The 19,055-nt window shown below is 46.4% G+C and overlaps 1 protein-coding gene across 1 annotated transcript in view; it reads right to left on the reverse strand.

The window, feature by feature from the left end:
- LOC110198867 (germinal-center associated nuclear protein-like) overlaps positions 1-19,055 on the reverse strand; it is a 43,799-nt gene that overhangs the window by 13,695 nt on the left and 11,049 nt on the right. Inside the window, 7 exon segments of the mRNA XM_078155418.1 lie at positions 96-230; positions 1,463-1,531; positions 4,351-4,548; positions 6,383-6,535; positions 10,576-10,676; positions 12,258-12,309; positions 12,393-12,504. Coding sequence (XP_078011544.1) covers positions 96-230; positions 1,463-1,531; positions 4,351-4,548; positions 6,383-6,535; positions 10,576-10,676; positions 12,258-12,309; positions 12,393-12,504 — 820 coding nt within the window.

The following is a 19,055-nucleotide window of genomic DNA, read 5'->3' on the forward strand; positions in this document are numbered from 1 at the left end:
CCCACTGGCCAGGTCTCTTTGCTTGGGCTCCCTGGGGTGACCCCCCCCCCAAGCGTGGCTTGCCTCTGCACAAGTGAGAATAGCAAAGCACTCACCTGTCTGACTCGTGCAGCCCAGCTCCCTCTGCCCTGGGCAAAGCCAACACCACCTTCCAAAACATGTGGCCGTGCTGCAGAGGAAGGTGCTCAGACATGAGCGACAGCCAGTCCAGCGGGGTCCACACGGCCTTGCTGGAGCAGAGGCAAGAGCAGCGTTCCTTTCTTCCTTCATTCAGAAATTGGGGACCCCCCACCCCAGCTTTGGTTTCCCCTTTGAGACCGGGGTCTGAGGCTGGGCCTCCCCAGGAGCAGCCGAGCAGATGCAGGCACTGCCTCTGGCCCAGGGATGTCCTGGCTGCCACATCCCCACCAGGGCCCCACAGCTCGGCCAGGGCCAGGACCCCCCCCAAGGGCTCTTCTCCTAGTGCTCCTTGGGGCCAGGAGCCTGGCCCTCATCAGGAGCAGACTGTGGGTGACCACCAGCCCCCTCCCCAGCCCCACCCACCCATGGGGGCCGCGGGCTGATCTCTAGGGGCTCCACTCTCAGCAATGGTTTCAGTCACATTCTATCCCTCGTGAACCTTGCCCTGTGGCTCACCGATCCTCTCCTGTGACTGGTTCAGGATGCCCTCTCCACAGAAATGAAGCTCCCTCTGCTCATGAGGACATCCTTGCTGCCAGTGTGGGGACCCTCCCCGTGCAGAGACCAGCCCTCTAGGAGGGTCGGTGCCTTGTGGGGGGCAGGGGAGGTGCTGATGCTATGCAGTGAGGGGCACTGATGAGGATGGGCTCTGGACCCCAAAAGGAAAAACCCTGGACTTTCCCTGAAGCTATAATCCCATCAGCTGGCCTTTCATTATCACCTACACCCAATCTCCCAATTCAGTTACCTAACCCTCCATGTCAATTACCTCCAGATGGCCCACCCTTAATCCTATCTAGACCCAAGAGGTCTGTTCTCTCCAGCTTACTCCAGATCTTCTGGAGACCCCTCCTCCAGTCACCCCAAACTGCCTGGCCACTCCTAGATCCCTCCCACAGTCTGTCTGTATATAAGGTCCATCTTGTCTCCAATAAGGTGCTCAGATTCTTAAGATCTGGCCCACTTACATTAGTGATACAAATGCTTAGATTCTTAAGAGTCTGCCCAATGTGAGGGATGTTCTAATAAACCTTGTCTTTGGCTGAAAGAAGGCTTGGGTGGAATTCATTTGGGCAGGACCTGTATGTCATGATTTTGGGGTCCCAGCACCTCTAAAACTCAACAGTACTTGGTGCCAAGACTGACCAGAAGAGCCACAGGGCCTAGAGAAACTTCAGCAGAGAAATGTTTGCTTTTGCGGGACAGATGCTGCTTTAGGAAGGTCCCTTTGGCTTCTGAGGGGAGGAGGGGTGGGGCACCAAGCGGCAGAAGCTAAACCCACCTGAGCAATTTCTGGTAGAAATACTGGACCTTCATCTGATGGATCACCTTGGTCCTGATCCAGTTCAGTCTGAAACCCAAAGGCACGGTCATTGGGCTTGCCAGCCGACTTCTGCCTCCCGGCTGCCCCGCTCCCCACTCTGTCCACCAATGAGATAGACCCTGGCTTTACAGCAGAGCCCAGCCTTGTCCATCCCCACCAGATACCGCCTCCCCACTGGGGAGTGACCAGGGTGGGGGAAGGGAGGAAGGAGGGGAACCTGAACTAGTTTGGAGGACAAAGCCTTCTCTTCCATTCCATCCAGCAAACACATGCAGGGCCTTGAAGGCCCCAACCAGTTCTTGCCCTCAGGGCGCTTACACTCTCCAGCTACAGGGAGGTGCTCCTCCACTCTGCCTGCGAGCCTCTGGCGGTCCCCCAGGTCTGCAATGCTGTCCCTCCTTACCCCCCACCCTGGCTGCCTTCACCATTCTGCTCAGATCCCACCTTCTATAGGAGGCCTTCTCTCAGATCACCTCCCACCCGCTGCACCTGGGTCTTGGATGGACCTAGTAACGCCCACGTAGTCTCCCCCATCAGAGTGTCACTCCTTGTGGTCAGGGCACGTCTTTTGCCTCTCTCTGTATCTCTGACATTTAGCACAGAGCCTGGTACATACTAGGTGTTAAATAAATGCTTGCCGAATTGCTGACTAGGGGCAAGTCTGAAGAACAACCTGGCGCCAACAACTCGGGGCGGAGGTAATCACAGACGGCTTCTTGTAAGAGGTTTCGCGTACAAGGGCGGGATCAAAGCCACCCCATTTGGCTCTATCACCTTGACTGGCTTGGCCAGAACATCGTTTGATGGAATGTGAACAGGGTGTTCAGTGGAATCCTTCCCAAAGGCTGAAGCCCTTTGAATAAAAGGGAGAAGAGATCAGAGGAGGAGAAGAGATTCTGAGCTGGCATACTCAAAGGGCTGAGACTGGTGTGAAGCACGGGGAGGCAGAGATGACCAGGAGATGACCCAGAGAGTCTGGGCTCTGTGGGCTTCAAGGGGAGGAGAATCTGGGCTGGGGAACAGCCCAAAGAAGTCAGAGGCTAAGGAGAGACACATATGGTGGAGCGCCTGACCTCTGCAGAGTGGTTGGCATTCTCCCGCCTGGGGGCTCAGAGCCATGGTGACATAGTGCTTTCTCCAAAGCATACTCCCCAACTCTAATCGCCCCCTGCAAGGGGCCCAAAAGGAAAAGTCCCAGGACCATGGAGGCTCCCCCACCCCACAGACCTTGCAAGCTTCTGGAGAGAAGCAGCTCATACACCTGCAACAGGAGGAAGTTCAGAGCGCATGGAGTCAGGGCAGTTTCAAAAACAACATGTAGGATTTATTACCTATTTTATAAAAAGCACATGTTGGAGGGCTCAGAATGTGATATTCCAGAGGTGAAAGGAGCTAGAATTAAAACCAAGACTCAAGGGGTAGTGGATAGAGCTCTGGCCTTGGAGTCAGGAGGAACTGAGTCAAATCCAGCCTCAGACACTTGATACTTACTAGCTGTGCGACCCTGGGCAAGTCACTTAACCCCAAGTGCCTCATCAGAAAAAAACAAAAACAAAAAAAACCTCAACTCACCTACCCAGCAAAACTGAGTATAATCCTTCTGGGGGAAAATGGATATTCAATGAGATAAAGGTCTTTCACACATTCTTGATGATAAGACCAGAGCTGAATATAAAATTTGACTTTCAAACACAAGATTCAAGAGAAGCATGAAAAGGTAAAGAGGAAAGAGAAATCATAAGGGACTTATTAAAGTTGAACTGTTTACATTCCTGCACGGAAAGATGATATTTGTAACTCATAAGACCTTTGTCAGTATTAGGGTAGTTAGAGGGGGAAAATTATATGTATGTATAGATAGATAGATAAATAGAGGGCACAGGGTGAGTTGAAGATGAAGAGGTGATATCTAAAAAAGTAAAATTAAGGGGTGAGAGAAGATTGTACTGGGAGAAGGAGAAAGGGAGAGGTAGAACGGGGTAAATAATCTCACATAACAGAGGCAAGAAAAAGCTTTTACAGTGGAAGGGAAGTGGGGGAAGGTGAGAGGGAATGAATGAATCTTATTCTCATCAGATTTGGCTTAAGGAGGGAATATCCTACACAATGGGGTGTGGAAATCTATCTTACCCTTCAGGAAAATGGGGGGGAAGGGGATAAGAGGAGGACGATAAAAGGGAGGGCAGATTTGGGGAGCAGGCAATCAGAAGGACAGGGTCAAAGGAGAGAATAGAATAAACGGGGGCGAGATAGGAAGGAGGGAAATATAGTTAGTTTTTCACATCACTATGGAAGTGTTTTGCATGACTACACATGTATGACCTATATCAAATTGCTTGCCTTCTCAACGAGGCTGGATGGGGAGGGAGGAAGGGAGAAAATTTGGAACCCAAAGTTTTAAAAACAAATGTTAAAAATTGTTTTTACGTGCAACTGGGAAATATATAGGCAAAGGGGTATAGAAATCTATCTTGCCCTACAGGAAAATAGAAAGGGAAGGGGATAAGGGAAGGAGGGAGGAGACAGAAGGGATGGCAGATTAGGGGAAGGGGTATGCAGGCTGTCTTCGGGTGGGGGGAGGGAAGAGATGGGGAGAAAATTTGAAACTCAAAATCTTATGGAAGTGAATGTTGAAAACTAAAAATAAATAAAATAAAATGAAATGCACATGATGCAACATGGAGATTACTGATTCCACATAGAATCCTCTTTTTGTGTCCTATGGTGGGTAAGGAAACGCACCCTCTTTTTTTGGTTTAACTGCAGAATTTTTTCAAAAAATTGAAAAAAAAAAAAGGAAAATCCAGGCACCAAAATGATGCAGAGATTGGCACGTTGGGCTATACCTCGTCCATGAGACGCTCAGCCTGCCGGCATGGCCGAGGTTCAGGACTCCCTTGCTCAGGTTCTCCTCGGCCATGGCCCACTCCACGCTGGGCAGTAAGGCCTTCAGCTGATTGGTGCAATCCACATAGCAGGGAGCAGGGGGGAATGCTCGGACTCGGCGCTTCCGTTTTTTCTGAGCTAGAACCATCTTCTTCCATCTGCAAAAGAGAAAGCCCACTCTGTACGTGGCTTCTTGGGGGCTTCTCTTTATTTGTCTGGAGGACGAGGCTCACAGGACTATAGAGACTGAGCCAGAAGGGGCCTCAGAGGACATCGGGCTGAGCCCTCATTGGAAAGGAGAGAAAAGGGAGGCCCAGAGAGGTGAGCTGACCAGTGGCAGAGCCAGGATAACTCCCCTGACCGAACCACCCAACAGTACGCAGCTCGGGAGACTAGAGCGTCTGGGGGACCAGCCTCCGGAGCCACTCTCATCTGCCTTTTGGGGCTAATGGGGCAACTCCAGGAGATGGATTTCTACAGTGATGCCCTTTGGTCGATAACTGCAACCCCAACCATGCACACAGTAGGCAGTTTATACATGCTGACCCTCCCAGCGTCCCTGGCTGTTCACCTTACAGTCTTCCCCATCTCCCCACAATCCCAAGGACTGCTTCTACCTCTGCAATCACATTCGTCCCCTTGTTTCCACCCACATTGTGACCACCTGAGTTCAGGTCCTCATGTCTTTTCATTTAGATGACTCAATTCCAGTCAACGGTCAATTAATAGCTCCTAACTCTTCCCTGTCTTCATCCTCTCACCTCTGTAATCCAGCATGCACAATGTAGCCCAAGTGATCTTATTAATGTATGTGATGATACATCAGCCTTTATTCAAAGCCTTCAGAGGGGCCCGATTGCCTTCTGAATAAAGTATCAGAGTATCCTGGCCCTGATAGTCACAGCCCAGGCTCACCCGCTATGGAGACCACTGTCTATCCAGCTCTGTCCCCATCTTCTTACATTCCAGCCAGACTAGATGACTCTGTCAGCTCCCTGTTCTCATCCTGCCCTCACCTGTAGCCATGTCTCAGGCTTAGGCCACCCACTCCCATCTCTGACTGGGAGAGGCCCTCTCTTCCTTCCAGGCCCAACATCTCCTCCCTCCTCCGTGATATTTTCCCCAAAGCACTCCCTTAAACCCCAAGTGCAAGTGATCGCCCCCTTCTCAAATTTCTCATCCTGCTTTGCCCTGGGGCAGCTAGCTGGCGACGGATAGAGAACCGACCCTGAAGTCAGGAAGACCTGAGTTCAAATCCGGCCTCAGACCAAACACTTGACGTTTACTAGCTGTGTGACCCTGGGCAAGTGAAATCACCCCAATTGCCTAAAAAACCCCCCACATAATGCAATACATACTGCTTTGCCCAGATGCAATATGTGTATAAACATGTATATATGCGTGTGTATAAAATCGGCCAAACTGATCTCCTAGCCGATCCCTGCCCTCAATATTCATTCCACTAGCCATATCCATGTTCCTGTACTGCCTTTAGCTGGCATGAGAAGCTTGCCCTGCGGGTAAAACCTATAATGGTTAAATCTGAGCACCAATAATCCCCAAACCCCAAATATTGAAAGAAGCACAAAAGCAGATTTAAATTAAAGCTAGTAAGAAGTGGTTTAGGGGACGAGTAATTAGGAGAAAATGTGTTCCAGAGATAGGAAGCACACGAAAAAGGCATAGATTATTGTTTGGTTCATAACCTGCCTCTCTGTGGCATCATTAACATTTACTGTCCCTTATCCTTTGTCAAAAAGCTTAATTTCCTTGTAGCTCATGGAATTATCTTCATGATTATTATGCTGCTTGGCTGAAGAAAGCCAGGCTTTTCACTGGTGCTGGTTTCATCTACTTCAGCCTTTTGAATTGCACATGCATGGTCCTAGAGATGCAAAGACTCCAAGAGATAGACTGGAGCAGATGATTTGACTTATTCACTGGCAACAAAATTCACAATAATTATGTTCAACATAATAGCAATTTTCTTACTGGCACAAATATTTGTGGAAATACTGGAACTCCTTTAAGACTTCTTGAGCCGTGTAGAAAATTTCCTCTTCCAGAAATAGGATTAGCAAGTTAGCACACATCTCCTCAGGGAAATGAGCAACACAGGCTTTCCAGGGTGTTTCAGGAATGTACCTGAAACAAGACCAAAGAAAGGGTTAAGCAGTGGACATTTTGACAGGCGCATGGCAATGAATGCCCCTGTGTGATCAAAGGATCATAAATGTGGCCTTGACAGGGATCTTGGAGGCCTTCAGGTCCATCCCCTCATTTTACAGATGAGGAAACTGAGGCTGACAGAGGTTAAGTGACTGGCCCAAGGTCACACAACCAGTAAGCATCTCCAGTAGAATTTGAATTCAAGCCTTCCTGATGCCAAACTCCACTGGGCCACATGGTGTCCTTAATTTACTTGGCACTTGCAACTGACTGTGAAAATGTAAATGGGATTGATATTTTTGGACCATTCTGAAACTAATTTGGCTTTTTTATTTAAAAGGAAAAATGTAAACTATGCTTTATTCCATAAAACATGCAATGATCACAAGGGAGCTTCAGGCTCGGAGGGATTACACACAGATTCTTGGCAATTGGCCAAAGCAGCCCCAGGCCGCGGCATGGAGTCACACAGATGGGGCGACGCCCACACCCTCCAGTGGTGCTGCGCTGGGCTGTCCAGCACGTCTGATCACTTGTCACAGTGAAATCACTGAGGAAACTACACTCCAGACAAACCTGACTGGTTTGTGAGTCCAAATGATGATTTTTAACTGACCCTGAGCTGCTACAAGAAAACGGCTTCATGAGAACTGCCGGAGAAATCAGTATTCTGGTTAATCAAATAGTTGGTCAATGGAAAATGTATCCTATGTGCCAAAGTGGACTTAGCTCACAAGTCTGTTGTGAAGAAAAATTGTTAAAGCATTTTGACACATTAAATTTCTAAAAATACAATTTACTATGATTCCTCTATTAGTATCCTTCTCTAACATCTCATCCTGGCACAGAGATGACCCTGTGTTCTTTTTTTTTTTTTTTGGCTAGGCAATGGGGTTAAGTGACCCTGTATTCTTAAAAGTTAAGCCAACAGGGGCAGCTAGGTGGTGCAATAGATAGAGCACCGGCCCTGGATTCAGGAGGACCTGAGTTCAAATCCGGCCTCAGACACATAACGCTTACTAGTTCTGTGACCCTGGGCAAGTCACTAAACCCCACTACCCAGCCAAAAAAAAAATAGTTAAGCCAACAGAGGGCAGTGCCAGCAATAGCAGGTCTTACCAAACTGGAAAGACTTTGACTGGGGCACCATGATGAGAGTTTATAGACTTGTTATCCAAGGACTGTCCTAACTGAGTTGGGAGAAGCTTCTTACCAGAAGGAAATGTTTTCAGTCACATTCTATCACAACAAAGGTTACAGGCTAAGGCGTAGAGGGTTTATCATTGGTATTGGTTATGGGAGTGCCAATACCTCCTAGATAATCACAGATCTTTAAAGTACTGCATGTGATTATTATTGATTTTCCAAACATTAAAACACACAGATACAAAATGGGGCTGAGTCACAGCTAATGTTTAAAAAACACATGAAGATTTCTAAAGCACTTTACTTACATTCTCTCATTTGACTTTCACAGCAACCCTGTGAGATAGGAGCTATTAATTATCCCCATTTTGTAGATGAAGAAACCAGGAGAAAGACAGAAAATGTCTGAGCAGACTTGACCTTGAGTCTCAGCAACTCCTCAGTGCCTCAATGTAAGTCCCTGGTTTGGAAATGGCTCATTGGGGACGCTGTTCAGAAGGTCACCAGCCCAAAGGCAAGTAGCTCATGCTTCTCTCTCAAGAGGACCCAAGGAAGGGAAATTCATTTCTGGATTTGATTCTCCAAGGCAATGAGGAAGAATTGAGTGTTGGGAAGAGAATCCTGGAAATCTGGAGGGTGGGGGGTGGAGAATGTCTCTCCGCATTAGAATCAAGAGGGAAGGGGCAGGGGCAGCTAGGTGGTGCAGTGAATAGAGCACCGGCCCTGAAGTCAGGAGGACCTGAGTTCAAATCCAGTCTCAGACCAAACACCTGACACTTACTAGCTGTGTGACCCTGGGCAAGTCACTTAACCCCAACTGCCTTAAAAAAAAGAAAAGAAAAGAAAAAGAGGGAAGCTGGGCTGTGCAGTAGATAGAGCACCAGTCCTGGAGTAAAGAAGACCTGCGTTCAAATCTGGCCTCAGACGCATGATACTCACTAGATATGTGACCCTGGGCAAGTCACTTAACCCCAATTGTCTTGCAAAAATAAATTAATTAATTTTAGAAAAGAGAATCAAGCAGGAAACGGGGGAGGGAAAGGAAAGCTGGGCATGGCCTGTGACGCACCCCAGGTTTTAAAGGGTCCAGAGGAAGGAAAGGTCAGAAACCACGACCTAAAGTTCTGCAAGGGGTGGCAGAAAGATACCCCCCCAGGTGAAAAGTTCTGAAGACAAAAAAAGAAACTGATCCAATGAGGAGATCAAAGTGGATGCACAGAGACCCCATCCAAAGGCAGTGTGGGCCAGTGGAAGAAACCCTGGACCTAAGATGAAATCCTGGCATTGCGACCAGTTTCTGTAAAATGTGAGCTCTGGAGACCCTCCCAGCTCCAAATTGAAGCTCCTATGAACCAGCTGAGACTTTTAAAGGCAGATACAGTAGACAGAAGCAAGGGGAGGTGAGAGAGGAAGAGTAGAAAAGCATGGCACTTTCATGTCCAAAGTGTCAGGAAGATGTAGGCTCTGAAGGCATTGGGGCAGGTCAGGAAAGCTAAGGACAACAGAGGCTTTTTGAGCTAAACCAGGAAAGGAAAGGACCACTGAAGGGATGAGACCACTGCTGGAGGCGGATGGGATGATGACCGCTCACTACAGAGAGAAAGCAGAGTTGCCCAGCTCTGACTTTGCTCATTTCCTCTGCCAGGAAGAAGGATCTTTGACCTGGAAAAGACTCACTTCCCTTTGCGTAAAGGATGGCCACAGTGAGAACCAAGACAGTAGGGAGCTCACGAGAGACCCCCCCATCTAGCACCCCACATCAAAGCCTACCTAAAGAGCCACAGCCAGGATTGCTAAGGCAGGGCCGGCAACCTGGAGAAGTTCATGGAGAAGGGAAGCGGAAGAGGGCAAATGTGATCCAGGCTTTCAAGACAGCTGAAGGACCGGCAATTTCTGCCACCTGACGAGAGCTCTGGGCTGAAATGTAGTATGTCTAAATGGAAAGTCATAGGGTCAGAGATGGAAAGACTGCTACCACAGGGAAGCTCAGAGCAGAACCTTGCCCAAGATTACACAGGCCACAAGAGGTGACTCCCCAACCAGTGCTCCTTTACCTCCCAAGTCAGATATGAATACTCTGAAAAGTCAGCCTCACAACTGCAAGATGGCAGGTGGGGAGTGGTGTGTCTGAAACAATCTGGGGATCATGGTGGCCCACAAGCACACTAGGAGTCGGCTTTGGGACACAGCTGCCTACAAAGCTAACGAGATTTCAGGCCTCATTAAGAGAGGACTAGGAAATGGATAATCCTGCTGCGCTCCGTCCTGGGCACAGCACAGCTGAAGTATCGTGCTAGACCCGGAAGCCCACCAAAGCACCCTTAGGACTGAGGCCACAGAAGCCAGGTGAGGATGGCCAAAACATTAAATGGCCTTGAGTAAACTGGGCACAGTCAGCCTGTGGAAGACAAGACTCGGTGGTCAGGAGAGTACCTCAAAGCATCTGAAGGGCTGTCCTGTGGAAGGCAGTTTAGACGGGCTCAGCGTGGCCCCGGGGTCAACTGTGAGCAAAGCGGGGAAGACGCAGAGGGACAAATTGAGGCTGGACATCAGGGACAACTTGCCACCACTGAGAGCTATCCAAAAGTGGGACGGGCTGCCTGGCGAAGGCTTTAGGCCAATTCTGGCTGAGCGCAGGTGACCACATGGGTGCCAAAGTAGGGATCCTCATCCAGGTACTCAGTCTCCCTCCAAGCCCGAGCTTCTCTGATCACAACTTCCATCTCTGTCTGCCCCAGTTGCCTATCTCTCAAATGGGGATGATAATCATAGTATCTGTCTTCTAGGGTATTGTGAGAGCAAACAAATTAACTTAAGAAAAGTACTTTGCAAACCTGAAAGTGTTCTATACATGCTAAGTATCATCTTACCTGAAGGCTGCCCAGTGGGAAGCAGCCTCCGCCCTGCAGACCCCGCCACACTCCTCTAGAACAACGTCTTGGATCAGCTTCTCGAGCACATCCACAATGTCCTGGGGAAAGAAGGTGAAACTGACGAGCCATCAGGGATTCCCCAAACTTGGAAGTGCCTCCATCAGAACCTCCCCATGAGAAAGAAGGCTCACCACCTAGGGGAGTCCTAAGGCCCCTGGCTCTCTACTGGGCAGCTTTTCCTCATGAATTAGAGCTAAGCAGTCCCTTCACCCAGAGGACCCCCCAAAGCTGCCTTCTCTGACAGCCTCTCCCCTCTCTGCTCCATCCTCTGCCCACTGGCCTTAGAGCCACATCCCAGCTCTGCTTCTCGGGCACTCAGAAAGGCCTGGGTTCGAGTCCCAACTTTGATTTGTACTTGCTTTGTGACCCTAGGCAAGGTGGGACTAGATGACCACTAGAGTCCCTTCCCGTTCTGAGCTTCTGGGTTCCAGGATGGCTGGGCTGCTTTGAGGAAGCCAAGGCACTCAGAGTGCAAAGAGCAGAGCGAGAGGCCCCTTCACCCCTGAGGCCTTTGGGGAAGAGGACTCAGGCTTCCAGGCCCAGGTCCACGGAGGGCTATCAGCACAAGCTGGGTGCTGATGGAACAACGGCATCCCTCTGGGCAGAGGTGACTGAGCGTGCTTGCATTGCCCAGACCGCCCAGGTCTTCTTGTGCTAGAACCACATTTGGAGTGCTGACTGGATGGCATAGAGTCCAAGCAAGTGAGGAGCTGGCTGGCTGGGCTTGTCTGGGTCACCTGCAAAGTCAGCCTGAGCGTCTCCAAAGTCACAGTAACAGCATGACCCTTCCTCAGTATCCTTTGAAGGTGGATCGTAAGAAAAAAGAGCTTGTTGCCTCAGCTGGAGAGCAGAAGAGTGGCTTTGCCCCAGAACAGTTAGGACAGGAAGGGGAGCAGCTCTGTGTGAGGCCTACAGTCCACAGTTGGGATCTTACCTGAACACGTGGGCTTTTCTCACTCATGTGTCTCCCTGCAAGGCTTTGGTCTGTTCTCATTCTCCTCTACGGACAATGCATGTGTTTGTGAGAGAGTGTGACCCAGGTTTGTGTGCGTGCCAGGATGCACTGATTAGTCTCGCTTTTACCTTCTCATTAAATACATGTTTTATGTTTAAGAATTAATGGTGTCAAGGAAGCTAGGTGGCACAGTGGATAGAGCTCTGGCCTTGGAGTCAGGAAGACCTGAGTTCAAATCTGACCTCAGACACATGATACTTACTAGCTGTGTGACCCTGGGCAAGTCATTTAACCCCAATTGCCTCACCAAAAAAAAAAAAAAGAATTAATGGTGTCACAGTAACTGCTTTCGTGCAAATAGAAAACACAGTGGTCAGGGCCCGTGAGCACAAGCGGAGAGTAGCAAGAGTGTTCCCTCACTCCTGCCCTCCGTGCCAGTGTTACTCCTAAAACCTTAGGATATGAGTCCTAGCCATGTGGTGGCGGCCTCTCTGGGAAACCTAGACACAGCAGTTCAAGGGCAGGGGGGTGAGCGAGCCAGCCCAGAGTGTGAGAGGAGCTAGCCACATTCATGTTGCAGGTAGAACCCTAAGCTCTTGGGGTGAGGGGAGGGATCTCTTACCCTCTCCGTGTAAGTAGAATGATTTCTCTGAGCTTCCTAAGAATGAGGCGAAATCCCCAGTGGATGGGGAGGCTCAGGGTGGGGCTGGGGCTGGCGGTGGGCTTCCTGGACAGCCCCTCCTGAGGCCGGGGAGACATCAAAGGCTGCAGGCGGCACTCAGGCTGAGGCCAGGGCTGGGGTGTTGGTACAGACTGTGGGCAGATGGACAGCAGAGAGGGCATCATCTCGGGGTGAACAGGGGGCATCAAGGTTCCCACACTTCTTGTGTCCCTTCCTTGGGCAGCAGCAGCTACAAGACAGAAGGAAAGCCTCTGGTCATGGGATGCCCAGGGCATTTGAAATAGACCCTGAGTGGGGAGACGTGGGCTTACAGGCCTGCGAGCTGAGGCTGCACGCAGCCTGCTAGGAAGACCCCAGGGCTCAGGGTCTAAGACCCGAAACAGAGTCTCAGCTTGGCTATAACAACTCACTTCCTTCCCCTGGGCCTCAGTTTCCTCAGCTGTAAAACAAGGGAGTTGGGCTGGATGGCCTCTGAGGGCCCGCTTTTGTCTCGAACTGCCATGAAGGCACAAGTCAAACCTTTATGGACACAGGAGGCTTGTGCCAAGCTGAACGAGGGCCCTGCTCAGGAGGTGGCCTGGCTGCACCAGATCTCAAACTGTATTATAAAGCAGAGATCACCAAAGTCATCTGATACTTGCTAAGAAATAGGGATGGATGGTGGAGCAGAGGAATAGTTTAGGCACACAATACTTAGTAGTAAATGGCCACGATAATGTACTGTTTTCTAAACCCAGAGATCCAAGCTTTAAGGGGAAGAACTCACCACTTGACAAAAACTGCTGGGAAAACTGGAGAGCAATTTGGCAGAAACTCGGCCCAGACCAACGTCTCCCACCATATACCAAGATAAAGTCAAAATGGGTACATGATTTATACATAAAGGGTGGCATCATAAGTAAATTAGGGGACCACGGCAAAATGTACCTGTCAGATCTATGGATAAGGGGAGAGTTTATGACAAACAAGAGATAGAGACAATCATGGTGAGTGAAATGGATAATCTTGATTACATTAAATTTAAAAGGGTTTGCCCAAACAAAACCAATGCAGACAACATTAGAAAAAGCAGGAAACTAGGGGAAAATTTTTACAGCAAATTTCTCTGATAAAGGTCTCATTTCTCAAATATATATGGAACTCAGTCAAATTTATAAAAATAAGAGCCAATTCCCAATTGACAAATGGTCAAAGGATATTAAGAGGAAATCTTCAGAAGAAAAAAATCAAAGCTATCAACAGTTATATGAAAAAAAATGCCCTAAGTCACTATATTTTCAAATTATAATATATAATATTTTATTTTTCCCCAATTATATGTTAAAACAATTTTTAACCTTTTTTTTTTAAAGTTTTGAGTTCTAAATTTTATCACTCCTTCCCACCTTTTTCCCTGGGACAGTAGGCAATCAGATATAGGTTATACGTGAGCAATCATGTAAAACATTTCCATATTAACCACTTTATACAAGACTAGAATAAAAGAAAAAGAATAAAAGAAAGTGAAAAATAGCAGGCTTTAGTCTACATTCAAACAATATCTGTTCTTTCTGTAGAGATGGGTAGTCTGCTTCACCATTACTCCTTTGGAATTATTTTGGATCATTGTATTGCTGAGAATCATCATATAATATTGTTAAATCACTACTAATTAGAAAAAGGTAAATTAAAACAATTCTGAGGCATTACCTCACCTCTATCAGATTGGTTAATATGACAGAAAAAGGAAAATGCCAAATGCTGGAGGGAATGTGGAAAAATTGGGACACTAATGCATTATTGGTGGAGTTGTGAACTGATCCAGTTGTTCTGGAGAGCAATTTGGAACTAGGCCCAAAGGGCTATAATACTATGCATAGCCTTTGACCCAGCAATACCATTATTAGGTCTGTATCCCCAAGAGATCAAAGAAAAGGGAAAAGGACCTATTTATACAAAAATATTTATGCAGCTCTTTTTGTGGTGGCAAAGAATTGGAAATCGAGGTGATGCCCATCAATTGGGGAATGGCAGGTATATGATTATAATGGAATACTATTGTGCTATAAGAAATGACAAGCAGGGATTCCACTTCCGGGAGCCAAGATGGTGGAGTGAAAAGGTAATCACTCTCACTCTCCCCTATCAACCTCTGAAAACCCAGAAAATATCACCCCAGAAAAAAACCCTAGAACACCTGAACTAGAAGAAAGATGAGGAGCAGCAGTGCAGCAGCTCAGCAAACGGGTCTCCCAGTACCTCAGCAAAAATAAGGGAGGCAGAACTACAAGGGCCCCAGGCGGACAAGTGCCCTGCAGTGTTCATCTGAAAGGAGGTGAAGAAAAAAACCTAAAGGCTTCCTAAAGCCCCGGCCTTGCTGATTCCAAACCAACACCAGGTGAGCTGTAGGAGCCCTGAAGCCTCCAATTGTGAAAAAATCCTGAAGCCCAGGTGGTAGAGCAGGCAAACACCAACACCTGGACCTCCAAGTGCCTCAGTGAGGGCGGGGGACCGGTGGAAACCAGCTCAGAAAACCACCAGGAGCCTCGGCACTCCACAGCAAAGGAATCTCCCGATGCATTAGCAGAAATGAGGGAGACAACACTGCAGGGGGCCCCAGGCAGATAAACACCCTGCAGCACCCATCTAAAAGGAGCTGAAGAAAGCTGAAGGAAAGGAAAAGCAAGCAACCTAGAACTGCCTGAAAGTTCCAGCCTTGCTGATTCCAGCCCAACATGAGGTAAGCTGCCAAAACCCTGCAGCCTCCAATTCCCAGCATAAGAGCTCAATCTCTTTAAAGGCCAGGGAATAAAGAAACACCATGAGTAAAAAGAAACGTACCATAGATTCATATTATGAGAAGAGTGAAGATCAAGACAGAAATTCTGAAGAGGACAACATTCTGAACAAACCCACATCTGCAACAACAAAAGGGAATATGAACTGGTCTGAAGCCCAAAAAGCCTTCTTAGAAGAGCTCAAGAAGGATTTTAATAGTCAAATGAGAGAGGTAAAAGAGTCCTTCAAAAATACAATTGGCCAGTTGGGAAAAAAATACACTGAAGAAAACAAGTCCCTAAAAAACACAATTGGCCAGTTGAAGAAGGAAGTACAAAATCTAACAGAAGAAAACAATCTGTTAAAAACTAGAATTGGACAAATGGAAACTAATGTCTCTATGAGAGAGCAACAATCAGTCAAACAGAAACAAAAAAATGAAAAAGTAGATAAAAACGTAAAATAACCTCATCAGTAAAACAACCAACCTGGAAAATCGACTCAGGAGAGACAATTTAAAAATTATTGGACTACCTGAAAATCATGATGAAGAAAAGAGCCTGGACAGTATCTTTCAGGAAATCATAAAGGAAAACTGCCCAGAAGTCCTAGAACCAGAAGGGAAAATAACCATAGAAAGAATACACCGCTCACCACCTGAAAGAGATCCCAAATTGACAACACCAAAGAATATAATAGCAAAATTCCAAAATTACCAGATGAAAGAGAAGGTGCTGCAAGCAGCCAGAAAGAAAGAATTTAAATATCATGGAACCACAGTCAAGATTACACAGGACCTTGCAGCTTCTACATTAAAAGACCGCAGGGCATGGAACATGATATTCCATAAGGCAAAGGAGCTTGGAATACAGCCAAGGATCAATTACCCAGCAAAAATGAGCATCATTTTTCAAGGAAGGAAGTGGATATTCAACGAAATAGGAGACTTCCAAACTTTCCTGATAAGGGGGTGGGGAGCATTGTTTGAACCTTACTCTCATCAGATTTGGCTCAAGAAGGGCATAATATAATCAGTTAGGTATAGAAATCTAACTTGCCCTATAGGCAACAGGAGGGAAAAAGGGAAAGAAAAGGGAGGGGGGAAAGAAAAGGGGAGGGGGGAAATAAGGGAGGGAACCAGCAGTAAAACTAAAGGGGAAGAAAAGGGAAAGGGATTATAGAAGGGGGAAGGGACTGAAGGAGGCGGTGGTCAAAAGCAAAACACTAGTGAAGGGGAGAAAGGAAAAAGGAGAAAGAAAAGCATAAATAGGGGGAAAAAAGGATGGAGAAAAAGACACAGATAGTAATCATAACTGTGAATGTGAATGGGATGAACTCTCCCATAAAACAGAAACGGACTGCAGAATGGATTAAAAACCATAATCCTACAATATGTTGTTTACAGGAAACACATCTAAAAAAGAGTGACACATACAGGGTAAAGGTAAAAGGCTGGAGCAGAATATATCATGTGCCAGCTGAAGTGAAAAAAGCAGGGGTAGCAATCCTGATCTCAGACAAAGCAAAAGCAAACATAGATCTAATCAAAAGAGATAAGGAAGGAAACTACATCCTGCTAAAAGGCACCATAGACAATGAAGTAATATCATTACTAAATATATATGCACCAAATGGTATAGCATCCAAATTCTTACAGGAGAAGTTCAGGGAGTTACAGGAAGAAATAGACAGCAAAACTATACTAGTGGGGGACCTGAACATCCCCCTCTCAGCACAAGATAAGTCTAACCACAAAATAAATAAGAAAGAAGTTAAGGAGGTGAATAGAACATTAGAAAAGTTGGGTATGATAGACCTCTGGAGAAAACTGAATGGGGATAGAAAGGAATATACTTTTTTCTCAGCAGTACATGGCACATACACAAAATCTGACCATGTACTAGGGCATAAAAAACCTCACAATCCAATGCAGAAAGGCAGAAATATTAAATGCATCCTTTTCAGATCATGATGCAATAAAAATTATATGTAATAAAGGGCCATGGAAAGATAGACTAAAAAATAATTGGAAAATAAATAATCTAATCCTAAAAAATGATTGGTTCAAACAACAAATCATAGAAACAATCAATAAACTAAAAAAACTAGAAAAAGAACAACTTTAAAATCCTCAACTAAACACCAAATTAGAAATATTGAAAACCAAAGGAAAAATTAATAAAATTGAAATTAAGAAAACTATTGAACTAATAAATAAAACTAAGAGCTGGTTTTATGAAAAAACCAATAAAATAGATAAGCCTTTGGTTAATTTAATTAAAAAAAAGAAAGAAGAAAACCAAATTACTGGTATCAAGAATGAAAAGGGCGAAGCCACCACCAAGGAAGAGGAAATTAAAACAATAATTAGGAATTATTTTGCCCAACTACATGCCAACAAATTTGATAATCTTAGTGAAAAGGATACATATTTACAAAAATATAAATTGCCCAGATTAACCGAAGAGAAAGTAAAATACTGAAATAACCCCATCTCAGAAAAAGAAATTGAACAAGCCATTGATGAACTCCCTAGGGAAAAAATCTCCAGGGCCAGACGGATTTACATGCAAATTCTATTAAACATTCAAAGAACAATTAATTCCAATACTATATAGACTATTTGGGAAAATAGGTGAAGAAGGAGTCTTACCAAATTCTTTTTATGATACAAATATGGTGTTGATACCTAAACCAGGAAGAGTCAAAATAGAGAAAGAAAATTATAGACCAATTTCTCTAATGAATATAGATGCAAAGGGGGGCGGAGCCAAGATGGAGGAGTGAAAGCAGTGACTTGCTTGAGCTCTCCCCCAAACCCCTCCAAATACTCATAAAAAATGGCTCTAAACAAATTCTGAAGCAGCAGAACCCACAAAAAGACAGAGTGAAACAAATTTACAGCCCAAGACAACCTGGATGATTGATCAGAAAGGTGTATTGCGCCGGGCTGGGAGCGCAGCGCCGCAGCAAACCTGGAGCAGGCCTCAGAGGACTGAATCATGGACAGCAGTGGAGGTTTCCAGACTCCTCAATCCACAAATGCCAAAGACAACTTAAAAGGTCAGTAATAAAAGTCTGTTTCTGTCAGTGGTCAGAAAGGAAGGCGGGGTCTCAGCTCCATTCCCCAAGAGCCTGGCTGGGGTGGGGGTGGGGGGCAGCTGCTTCCCGAGCTTCCAGCCCACAGACTGAGGGGGAATCCAGTGGCTGATTAGAGAGGGACTGCAGGGATCTCTTTGCCAGTGCTGAGGCAGGAATCTCTTGCTTTGCCCGTGTGTGGATCTGGGTCACATTTCTGGGTGGCAGTGCTGGGGTGAGGAGGAGCGCTGGCGTGGTGGAGCTTGTTGTGGCTGTGGATAGGAACCCCTCCTCACAGTTACGGTACAGAAAGGAATACTTGTGGTCACAGGCCAGGAAAGGAGTAAACACCTCGCCCCTTATCATACCACCTTGGAAGAACTGAAAATTTACAGGTCCCTACAAGTATCTCTGAAAACAGCTACACAAACCCCTGAAACTTGGGACAGTACACTCTCCACATTGGAAGCAGACTCTTACCTTAACAAGGAGTTTAAAACTCAAGTAATTGGCTGGGATCATGAGCAAGCAGCGCAAAAAGAGTCAGACTATATTATCTTACTTTGGTGAAAAAGATCAAAACATACAACCAGAAGAAGACAACAAAGTCAAAGCTCCTACATCCAAAGCCTCCAAGAAAAATATGAATCAGTCCCAGGCCTTGGAAGAGCTCAAAAGGGATTTTGAGAAGCAAGTAAGGGAAGTAGAGGAAAAACTGGGAAGAGAAATGAGAGTGATGCAAGAAAATCATGAAAAACAAGTCAACAGCTTGCTAAAGGAGACCCAAAAAAATACTGAAGAAAAAACACCTTAAAAAACAGCCTAACCCAAATGGCAAAAGAGGTCCAAAAAGCCAATGAGGAGAAAAATGCCCTAAAAAGAAAAATTGGCCAAATGGAAAAGGAAGTCCAAAAGATTACTGAAGAAAATACTTCCTTAAAAATT

This window comes from Phascolarctos cinereus, unplaced genomic scaffold (assembly GCF_003287225.1).
Source record: "Phascolarctos cinereus isolate Bilbo 61053 unplaced genomic scaffold, phaCin_HiC Scaffold_5;HRSCAF=322, whole genome shotgun sequence".
NCBI lineage: Eukaryota > Metazoa > Chordata > Mammalia > Diprotodontia > Phascolarctidae > Phascolarctos > Phascolarctos cinereus.